We start from the raw sequence: 11689 nt of genomic DNA, 5'->3' as shown, positions 1-11689 counted from the left end.
AAGGGACAAGGGCAGGGGACGGGGCTGGCTATGAGTCTGTGAATCTGCTGCTGGGAGCCCTGCCTCACACATTCACATACACACACCCAACACAGGAGCATGATCTATGTGTCTGTTTATATGTCTTAGTGTTGCTTGTGGTGCAGAGAATGACCGAAGACGATCCATATCAGGACCACCAGCACTCACCAGATGCCTGGATGTAACCTGACCTTGTATTCTGGGCCTTTGCCTGTTGGGAAGATATTTTTTTTTCCCCCAGACAGGGTGGGGTGGATGCCTCCTGTGGGTTAGCTGTGTTGTGACTCTGTTTGTTGCAGGATGGAAGGCAGCAAGGAAAGAAGGTTTGGCTAAGTGGCTGGACTGAGCGAAGACAAGAGGGTGAGGACTTGCTGATTAACTTGCATGTCTCCACCATTATTTTACATACTTTACTGAAACAGCAGCTGTGTCATAAAATGTTAATTCTTTCTGGAGAAAAAAAAGTGCATGTGCATTAAACTGCAGGCATAGAAAGCAATCCTGTGTTGTGTTTTTGTCATTTTTCTTCATCAAAGCTTCCTACGTCAGGCTGCTGTGGCTGTCATGGCTGAAACTCGCTGTTTTTCAACCAGGCCTTTCTCCTTCTCCCTGCTGCAGCTTCACACAGCTCAGCAGCCATTTTTTTTCTTCTCACAGGATTTACTGCCTTCCCTCTCCCCTCATTACCATTTTCATTCTCTTCACTGTTTCTATCATATTACCTCCATGATTCCTTCTCTACGAAATGAAGTTATGAAATATGGATTCATGCAAAATAAGATTGTTTATTTGTCACGGGTCCATGAGTGCAGATATGTTTGGTTCAAGTATGCTCTGGTTTTGTATTACATAGAAGATCAGCTCCATGTATGTGACTCAAGCACCATGGTTATTTACCTCATGTGCACAGATCAAAATCAAGAAATGATTAAGATTTAATCACTTTTTTTTCCTTTTTGCTTGCAGAATTTAAACATGAACCACACAATCATAATATAAGCAAACATAATTTTCCACGACACGACAGTGCCAAGGGTTGGGACTGTGTAACTGAAGACAAATTAACATGGATTATGTCAATAAATAAATAAATAAATATGACATTCAGAACACAAGAAATTCAGCATCTATAATTCCATAATATGCTTTCCATACAGTTTTGTTTACTTATTTACAAAGAGAATTCACGTCCATGAATGTCAGACTAATTTGGATCTTTCAATGATCTATCGCACATAAAGTGGAATGACGATAAATCACAATGAATTTATAAAACAAGAACTTGATGCAAAAGATAGTACTTTGTCTGATTAACATGGTCAAAATTATACATCCTGCATTAACTATACTGTGCCTATGCACCTTCCAATTTTAGTTTACATGTTTCTTGACCTTATGTCAGGAAGTATTTTTAACCTTACACAAGTGTTTGGCATTATTCTGGCTTAATATTTGTTCAGTGTTCTTATTAAGAACGGTGGTAGTATCTTAGACTGGTTGGTTTCTGAGCACTGGCCCAAATGTAAGGGTTATCTATTGAGCAGGGATTGGTGCCACCCAGAAGCTTTATGCTATCTTGCTTTGTGCATTGCATAAGCATAACTGTGCTGCTGGAACAAGTTATCTCCATGTTTCAACCTCCGAGCTGTTAGCTGTTGGTTTGTGGTAAAGTTGGGGTGTTTGGTGATAGTAATCACCCTTTGTCACTTTACCCACTTAATTGAATGCACCAATATCACTCAGAAAGAAATAGCTCCACAGCATGATGCTGCCTTCATCATGCTTGGCAACAACTGCAGTGTTTCAATATTGAAAGCCTAACCTTGACTCCCCCATACTTGTTTGTTGTCAGTGTGGTAAAACAGCTCAAATGCTTTCTTGTCATGCTGATCACATGGCAACTGGTTTCTCCATGTGATCATGCAGTTAAGTATGCAAATTGCCTCAGATTGCCAGTTTTTAGCAGTGAAATTGGTTTCGCTGTGCACAGTAAGACAGCGAATCTCCATGATTCCTTCAAGCTTACAGTAGCCCTGTAAGCTACTGTGTTTCTTGCTAGATCACCAGCATTAGAGCAGCATTTAGTAGTGCTGCGAGATTTCCCAGTATGTTTGTTCTCCAATTGGCAAAAAAATGCTTTGAGTTAATACCAGGAATATGTTGTATTAGATGTAAAAAAAGAAAAAAGACATATATACACAATTATTTTTGATCATATTTAAATTAACATACAAACTATAACAAATACTGAGGGAACAGTTTTAGTTCAAAAACATATTCCAAAAAGTAATGATCAAAGCATCTGTCTTGGAGTGGGCAAGTCAAGCTTAATTAAACTGTTCTCAATTTATTTGTGTATTTCAGGTGATCTAATATCAGATCCAGGGAAGGAACATGGGAGATATGAAGACGCCTGACTTTGATGACCTATTGGCAGCCTTTAACATCCCTGACATGGTGGATCCTAAAGCTGCCATTGAATCTGGTCACCAAGATGAGCAAGATGGACAACTCAAGCAACAGAGTAATCGGGGGACTGACTGTGCAGATGAGTCTCACAACTCCTGCAGCGAACATGATGCTGGTGTTAGTGTAATTGTAAAAAACATTCGCAGCACAGACACAAGTGAATATGTTGGAACCAAATTTGATAAAGACAAGTGTTATAACTCTCATTCCCAAGCAAGTGCTTTTGGCAGTGGACTATCTAATGGCTCCTTATCAACAGCACCACCAGCTGCTCAACACACTAAGGAAGAATTGAAAGTTCCCAGAGATGATGGATATAAATTCAATCCTCAATCTCCTACTTTCACTCAGTTCAGTCCAATATCTAGTGCTGAAGAGTTTGATGATGAGGACAAAATTGAAGTAGTTGACACAAGTGGTGTACAGAAAAGCCAATTCTTCTTCACTTCCATTGCTAAAGCAGAGGACCAGATTTTAAAGTTTAACAACAAATCAGGTCAAAACAAGAATCAGACTAAAAGATGTTCTTACATTTCATCTCAATTACCAATACCAGAAAAAACCCTGAAAGACAATTTTTTCAAACCTCAAAATCAAGCCTCCATGGATGGTAGAAAGTCACCTGACCTAGTTGATGTACTAAGTATCCCACAAGTCAAAGACCAGTCCCCCACAAAACTGTATTCTTGTATAGCAGCTATTGCATCACTAAGTGGGAAAACAACTGACTTTGATGTGTTGGACTCTATACCAGCACAGAAAGAGCCTAAACCATCTAAGGAAAATCTCAGAGGAATAGACAGACTACAGGAGCAAGAGTCAGACATTGATTTGACAATGAACCTTCTTACCAGGGAACCAGAAAGCCCCTCTGGTGTTATCAGTGAGGGCAGCAACAAAGGTTCCCCTGCTTCTAACATAGACACCACTCCAGTCATTCCAAAGGTTAGAATTAAAACAATTAAGACCTCTTCTGGACAGATCAAGCGTACTGTCAGCAGAGTCCTTCCGGAATTTGATACTGAAAGCTTGAAGAATGAAGACAATAGTCCATGTCTTATGACAACTACCAGCACAATTTTTACATCACCATCAAAGCCCTCTTTGCCATCAACCGTGGTAGCAACCACTGTGTGCCCATCAATTGAAATCACAAAACAAATGACTATTAAGCCTGTGGCAACAGCTTTCTTGCCAGTATCCGCAGTCAAAACAGCCAGTTCACAAGTTATTAACCTCAAGCTGGCTAACAACACTACTGTCAAAGCAACAGTTATCCCTGCCGCATCTGTGCAAAGTGCCAGCAGTGCTATCCTGAAAGCCGCAAATGCTATCCAGCAACAAACGGTCTTGGTGCCTGCCTCCAGTTTGGCCAATGCTAAACTTGCCAAAGACAGTGCATCTTAGTAACCTCAGTCTTCTTCCTCAGACAGTGTCTGTTGCTTGTGATCTTCAGCAGGTCTTATGCTCCTCAAAACCTTCCCAGAAGCAACGATCACAACAAAGTAAACAGACTGGCGTCACTGGCCAAGCTTCCAAAAAGTCTCTCGGTTCAGATGTTCACAAGCTCTCAAGGCTCTGTAGTAGATGCTTTCAATAAAGTCCTAAGTAGCCTGAACCCTCTTCCTGTGTATGTCCCAAACCTCTCTCCACCAACCTCAGCCTGTATTTTACTACCCTCCCGGGGCTACAAGTGCCTGGAGTGTGGAGATTCGTTTGCTCTCGAAAAGAGCCTGAAACACCACTATGAACGCCGAAGTGTGAGAATCGAGGTCACCTGCAACCATTGTGCCAAAAGTTTGGTTTTCTACAACAATGTAGCCTGTTATCTCATGCGAGAGGTCACAAGGACCAAGGGTGGTCATGCAGTGTTCACATCTAATCCTCAAACCCATTCCTGTAGATCAGATGATTAATTCATCAAATTTGCCAGTGGCCCCTTGCATCACTATCAACACCCCCACATCTCAAGCACAGGCACCTGCAAGTCAAACACAAGCTAAGATTGCTGGTGGTAACCAGACTACAGTGATATCAGCGCCATGCAGCGCTCCCCTTGTGGCAGCCATGCCTTTGGAGGATGATGCATCAAAGCTTGGTCGGCACAACTTGAAATGTTTTTGGAGTGCACTGAAATATTCCAGGATGACAGTTCACTGGCCATGCACTATCAACAAGCACCAGAACCCAACAGTCAGGTAGGTACCATGTTATTAAAACAGGCTAAGGCTTCACAAGGGCTACATAGGTATATAGTTGTTTGTGTGGTTGCTTTGTCTGAAGAAAGTCCTTTGTCTAAATCCCAGGGAGAACAGGTAGGCTCTACATGGAGTTTACCTGCTCTCCCTGTGCATGTCTAGGTTCTCGCAGGGTACTCCAACTTCGTTCCACAGTTTAAGAATCTGGTGTTAGTTCAATTGATATTTCAAAATGGGTTTCAGAGTGAGTGTGTGCATAGTCATTTTTCTGGATGGATGGATGGATGGATGGATGGATGGATGGATGGATGGATGGATGGATGGATGGATGGATGGATGATGGATGGATGGATGGATGGATGATGGGATGGATGGATGGATGGATGGATGGATGGATGGATGGATGGGATGGATGGATGGATGGATGGATGGATGGACGGGTTAATGGAAGTCTTTTTTGTCTGTCCTTGCCTGTAGTGTTAATATTGCTCACTCTTTCTCTCTGTAATATTCCTGCATTTTTGTATAATTGTTCCAGCCTGTTCATAAAAATTGACCAACATTTATTTCCTTCTTTCATAGAAAACATGCACAGTTTGCCAGATGCTTCTTCCAAATCAATGCAGCTTTCTGTCCCACCAACGAATCCATCAGCACAAGTCCCCTTATATTTGTCCAGAGTGTGGTGCCAGTTGTCGGTCTGTTCACTTTCAGACCCACGTCACCAAGAACTGCCTGCACTACACTCGCAGTCGGCTATCGGTCAGTATATCTCAATTCAAACCAAAATGATCCATAATTCTAGTTTTTCTTTTGCTGAGATATTATTTCTAGAGGTTGCGTACATTTCATTGTTGAAAAGAGCCAATATTTCACTCTAAGTGGTCTTTTTCTTACTTCAATGTCCAAAGACCATTTTAATTGTCATTTTAATTGCAGTTATTTAGCATGGTTTCTTGGCAATTTGGCTTCAGCTTGACACCTAATATTGCTTCATGACACATCATTCAGGACAAAATGAGAGGGACAAAAGGTGACAGTCACAATCCTTGTGGTTGAGTCATCCAAGATACAAGCTATTAAAAAATACTTTTTTTTTGTTTTCAAGCAATAATAGACCAGTTAAAAACCTGTTTTCAATCAATTCTTGACATTTTTTGTCGCTAAAGACCAAATGCAGAGAAACATTCTCTCCCTCATTAACATACCACCTCAATCAAAGAAGGGCTGGAGCATATCAAAGAAGTAGAGTACTTCATTAAGAGGCTGGCAGTCCATCATAGGACCAAAACAGATACACAAATTACAACAATGTACAATCACACATGCATCTGAAGACAATGTAGTGTGAGCTTGACAGGTAACTAGTGTCGGCATTGCTATTTTTGTATTTAAGAACTGATGTAACATTCAAATTATTTAATTTAATGGGGGAACCAACAACTGTCATCAAGAATTTGCAATAACTATCGGACCTTTTTATAATTGTGGAATGCAAATTTATACAAATTTTCCTTACATATTTTTGCACATTTTTTTAATTCAGACACTGTAGGATTTTTCAACTGTATACTGCCATTTTTCAAAATCAGACTTAGGTTTGAACTTTGATGAGACCAATTTAGCCTTGTAGAGTAAATCAAGGGAGGATGTCTTGTATACTTCAGATTATTGTTTTGCTGCCTAACCTTTTGTTTGGAAGAGAAATGGAAAAATATGAAAAAAAACTTTAAACAAGTTCTATCTAAAAGTATGGCTTGACTTTATTTTATTCATTCTTTGTTCAACTTGCTTTTGTGTTTTTTCTGTGCTGTTTTCCAGCTGTGCTCACTGTAGCGTGATCTTTGTTGATGTTACAACTCTCAAGTCTCACATCCAGAACATGCACTCTGAGGTCTTCTACAAATGTCCACTCTGCCCCATGGCTTTCAAGTCTGCTCCAGGAACTCACTCGCATGCATACACACAGCATCCAGGGGCCAAGGCAGGCGAGCCCAAGTAGGTTCCTTTTTGTTTACAATGTGTTTAGAATAAAAATAAAAAAAATCTTTAATTTTGTCTGCTGTATTATCATTTGCCTCTTACTTTTTTTGTCTATAGGAAACTAAGCCTACACATTTGCAGATACCCAACCTCTTTTTTTCACTCAAATTAGCGCTAATGTGACATAAACCCCATGTCCAATTCCTTTCTGTCTAGATAACCATCCTTGGCTTCCTTCTCAGCAGAAGGATTTTGCTGCTTTTCATTATGGCAGCTTAAATTGTGTGTGTTTTTTTCCACGTGGAAACCTTTAACCACCTAACACCTGACCACAGCTGTTTACTTACTGATGGGAAATGCCAAAAACTTCAGATACATTAAGCTTTTATTGCAGTAGCATAATCTCACTGAGCTTCAGAAACCGCATTATCAGTGAAAGTTGTGCACACTAACAAGGAATTTGACTTTGGTCCCATTTAGCTGTCAGTGGAAAGAAATTTAAAAACTGATAACATAAAATTTGGTGGAAAATAAATTGTTCAAGAACATATGTAAACATACTGTTTTGTAAGATTTTGTAAGATAAGGTCAAAGTGCAAATTTGCATAGTACATATCTGGACACTGTTCATCAAAATGATGAGACATTTTAACAAGTTGGTTTTGCAATTAGCATCCTGCAGCGCCAACCTGAAGGTAAAAGTCTAAGTGTGGGGTTTGTAGAGATGCTAGCTTCCCTTTTCCTGATCTTAGACTGTTACAAGTCCTAAATGTCAGCCCTGATGATCTTCTCTTCGGCCCAGAATGTTTGTTGCAATTTATTCCTGTCTTGTTTTGCAGCTGAGCCAAACCACACAGTTATAGCTGTGCACAAGAGCAACTTCTCACATTATGCAACTGTTTCAAAAGATCAATTTATTTTTACTCACAATTACAGAGTATTTTGAAAGGTACTATTGGATTTAATTAGCAAACACAAATTTTCTTATTTCTTGAACAAATCCTTGGCTTTTGTAAATACAACTGTAGCTCAGATTGTAGAGGATGCTTCGAGTCTGTTACTTTTTGCTATGTTTGAAGTTTCCTAATAATTATGACATTTTCTGTCTTCCAGGGTGATATATAAATGCTCCATGTGTGACACAGTGTTCACTCTCCAGTCCTTGCTCAGCTCACATTGAGCAGCACATTTCCAATTTTAAAGTTTCCATCTTTAAATGTCCCGACTGTTCCGTGCACTATGCCCAGAAGCAGTTGATGCTGGACCACATTAAGGTACGTTTTTCTATTTTCTCTTAGTTTCCTGATAATTTAAAAAAAAAAAAATATCAGGATTTAGCCTTACAATTATTCTATTTATAACTTCAAACCAAGCTAAATTAAACCTCCTCTTCTAACACCTAATGCCAATCACTTCAGTCATATTAATTTAATGAAGGGGTTCATGGCACATTATTATTATCAACGTGTGAAAAGGTGATGTTGTGGATCTCCTCAGGCCATCCATGGAACCCTGAAGACCATAGAGGGTCCACCAAACCTGGGGATCAACCTTCCACTTAGCGCAAGCCCACCAACTCCAACAGCACCAACAGCAACATCCCCAAAAATAACAACAAAGACGGAGAAAATGTCTTTTGTCAAGATAAGGGAGAAAAGAAGCCATCGTCATCGCCGCTGAAGACAACCAATAGCAACTGCGCAGCAGACCTGAAGAGCCCTGTCAGCTCAGGATACACATGTGGAGAATGCAACGCCCCCCTCAGGTCCAGGGAGCTGTTCGTCACACACATGAGGCGAACATGGCAAGGTGAATGTTCTGCAGTTTTGTTATAAAAAAAAGACAGTTTCTTCTGCTTTGTGTGTGACACTTCCAATATAACTTTCAAACTGCAGATACTGAAGAAGCATCCATGTCAACAGTGTGACAAGTCTTTCAGCTCCTCCCACAGTCTTTGCCGACACAACCGTCTAAAACATAAAGGACTACGAAGGTCTACACCTGCCCGTGAGTCCCACCACCCCACTTAGAGTGATTAATTAATAGCTGTAATTCTGTTCTAACACAAATCCATAAATGCGTCCTCAGTAGTACTGAGCTAAATTTTCCACACACAACCTTTCAGTTCAGCTATGAAAGTAAAATTTGAGCACATTTAATATTTTTCTACTAATCCATTAAACAAAAACAGCTGAAATATGAAAAAGATCACAATGGTTTCTCCCATTATTCATCCGATTAACACAGTTTAATTTAAGAAATGAAAATTACTACATAATGTGCACCGTCCAGCAACTCTATTTGTCTTATTATTGATTTTAATTTTCAGACACTGCCCTGCTCTAAGTCAGCCCTTCACAAAAAGAGTGCTGCTGGACCAGCACATTCAGATGATTCATGGAGGTAAATCCGTGAACCCAGCAGGAAGGACTGAAAATGTTGAGACCCCACCGGACAACCAAACGGTACAGCTGCATGAATTCAACAACTAAATGTTTTGCCAAAACGTCTGTCTTTGCATTTATTTGCTATTTTGTTTTCAACAGCTCCGTAAAGGTTTTTTGTGCTTTGTTGCTTTTTTATATTAAGTGTTTTTGCCTTAGTATTTTTATGTTTGATATTTATAAATGAAAAAAAAACTTATTTGGTTCATATTTTAGTTTTATAAATATTTTGTTGAGTTTTTCTAATTTTTTCCATTATTTTTCTGATTTGGTGCAATCATAGATTGTTATGAATCATTCGTTTTCTGTCATCACAGACCTTTGAGCTGAAATGTTGGACCTAGTGTTGGCTAAACTGCTCTTCTGTTGCACTTCCTAAAGTACTGAACTCTTTGTTAGATTGATGCCAATGAGTTTTGCACTTCATAGCAAAGCTATTTCCTGAGCTCATCTTTTGCTTTCTTTTCAGAACCGAAGCCCCAAAAGAAATCCAGATGAAGATGAGGGGTCTCCAGGCTTGAACTCCAGGGGTTCCGACTCACAACCATTGAAGACTAAAAGTGAACGTCCCCAAAAATCACAAATGTGCCGTCTGTGGCTTCGCCACTGAGGATATTGCTGCTTTCCACACGCACATTCCCCAGCACAAGTCTGATGGCTCGTCCCACCAGTGTCAGGAGTGCGGACTCTGCTACACCTCCCCCCTCGCTGGCCCGACACCTCTTCATCGTCCATCGGCTTAAGGAGCTCAAGAGTCTCGGTAGATATAATGGGAGAGACCGGAAGATGAAGAGAGTCAACGGGAAAACCAACTGGATGTTGTAGATGAGAACAATGACGGGACGCCGAATACCAAATGTAAGGTGTGTGGGAATACGTTTGAGACTGAAGGACATTTGAAAACTCACATGAGGACACATGGGATGGCATTCATAAGGTCAAAGACCCTGAGCGCTGCTCAAAAGTGAGAGAAAGATGAATTATAACCATTCCATGAGTTTCTTAAACTTGTGGTACCTCCTATAGATGTGGTTATCCTGTAATACATGATGTTGTAGTGTACAACTTAATGTAAACAGTAGAATATACACGCAAGAAATTTAATACACATCAAAGTCTCCATTTGTGTCTTTCAGCAAAAATATCAGGAACGTTTTTGTACAGACAGAGAATTTTCAGTAGACTTTGAGTAAATTTTCTAAGATGACCTGATTATTTCCAAAGTATTCTTTTCACTACGGCAAGACAATGTATAAAACCACTATTATAAACTGCACTTGATCAGCAGTCGAGTTTTTTTGTGCCTCTGATATTCAACGAAAGTCTGGCAGAAAAAATATATAACTACAGGTACAGGTATTTTCTTTGTTGAGGACCTAAATTTCAGAATATACTCTGAAACTGCAATTACAACAAATTAACTACTTTTTTCTTATTGTCGTGATAAGAAAAATGCAGCCGTGCATCTATAATTTGCCTAAAAATGCTAGATGCCAAAACAATTTAATCCAGAGGCACTTTGAGCTTTCAGAAGATTTCTGGCCTATTAAAAACTAACTGCATCCAACCAATGTAAAAAAAAAAAGTCTGATGAATAGAAAATGAACAATGATTTCAAAACTTAAATGAATAAAGGTCAAATAAAAGTTACTGAGTGTCTCACATAATAATATGTTTTTGCCTAATAGTCCTCACCCAAATTCAAGAACAATTGTGAAATGTGTTCTTGTCATGGCAGCTCTCTGAGATAAATATATTTTTTCCAAAATACTTAAAACATAAGATATTAAGACTTTCAGTCTTTCCAGATTGTTAGTGTTAATTTGTCTTAGAGCACAGTGGAAATAAGACTGACATATCCATAGCAATGTTTATCTGGTTCTTAGATAGATTTTTTTTCCATTATAACTTTTCTATATTTTAGATTGTAGGTCGATGTTGGAATTATGATGAATGTGCTCTGCCTTGAATCTTGCTGAAAATGAATGTAACCTTGGCAGTGAAGCTGAAATATTCATAGAACATGACTAGTTAATAAAATATGATCTCAATAGTGTTTTAATTACTTTTTAAAAGGAACAGTGAGGCTCTTTTTTTTGTCAGCAGCCTCTTTCATGGAACAGGTCACAAAGTCGAGCCTGTCTTTAAACTGCCTCTGGTTGTAATGGCTTATCAAAACAATATCATAAGCTTACATAATTAAATCCAGGTTAATAGTTAAACGGGTCAACAATGATCATTGGACATAAAAGATGTTTCAGACATCTTCCATTCTCAAGAGTAAAAAAAAAACTTCCAGGCATCCTGGTTCCTGGTTCATCTTAAGTGTAAATGTCAAATACCACAGCTTCCAGGTTTCTGTTTGGCTATAATTCACTGTAACACAACCAGTGCAATGTGTAAAATTGACCCAAACTGATAAGCATCAATGGCACTGCCTGGTCTAATAGAGTGCACAACTGGCTAACCTTTACACAAGTCAAAGCACTGTCATTGTCTCACTTCATGGCTAAGAAGAGGAGCAGCCAGGGTTGACTAGCTGTGGGTTGACCTGCCGTCTAAATCACCAGTCAA

General features: G+C 39.4%; 1 protein-coding gene across 1 annotated transcript; it reads left to right on the top strand.

The window, feature by feature from the left end:
* The first annotated feature begins 282 nt into the window (after positions 1–282).
* Positions 283–10147, top strand: znf532 (zinc finger protein 532). The gene is given in 22 exon segments (XM_055052293.1): positions 283–381; positions 2386–3875; positions 3877–4032; positions 4034–4302; positions 4305–4346; positions 4349–4608; positions 4611–4688; positions 5271–5437; positions 5439–5450; positions 6510–6686; positions 7785–7847; positions 7849–7945; positions 8169–8232; positions 8235–8466; positions 8468–8480; positions 8567–8657; positions 8660–8678; positions 9001–9136; positions 9585–9664; positions 9666–9818; positions 9820–9893; positions 9896–10147. Coding segments are annotated over 21 exon segments (3831 nt in total). The 5' UTR covers positions 283–381; positions 2386–2415; the 3' UTR covers positions 10084–10147.
* Positions 10148–11689: the final 1542 nt, after the last annotated feature.

Source organism: Poeciliopsis prolifica, unplaced genomic scaffold (assembly GCF_027474105.1).
Source record: "Poeciliopsis prolifica strain line A6 unplaced genomic scaffold, Auburn_PproV2 SCAFFOLD035, whole genome shotgun sequence".
In the NCBI taxonomy this organism is placed as follows: domain Eukaryota; kingdom Metazoa; phylum Chordata; class Actinopteri; order Cyprinodontiformes; family Poeciliidae; genus Poeciliopsis; species Poeciliopsis prolifica.
Note: the sequence above shows the minus strand (reverse complement) of the source record. Positions and strands in the feature narration are given on the sequence as shown.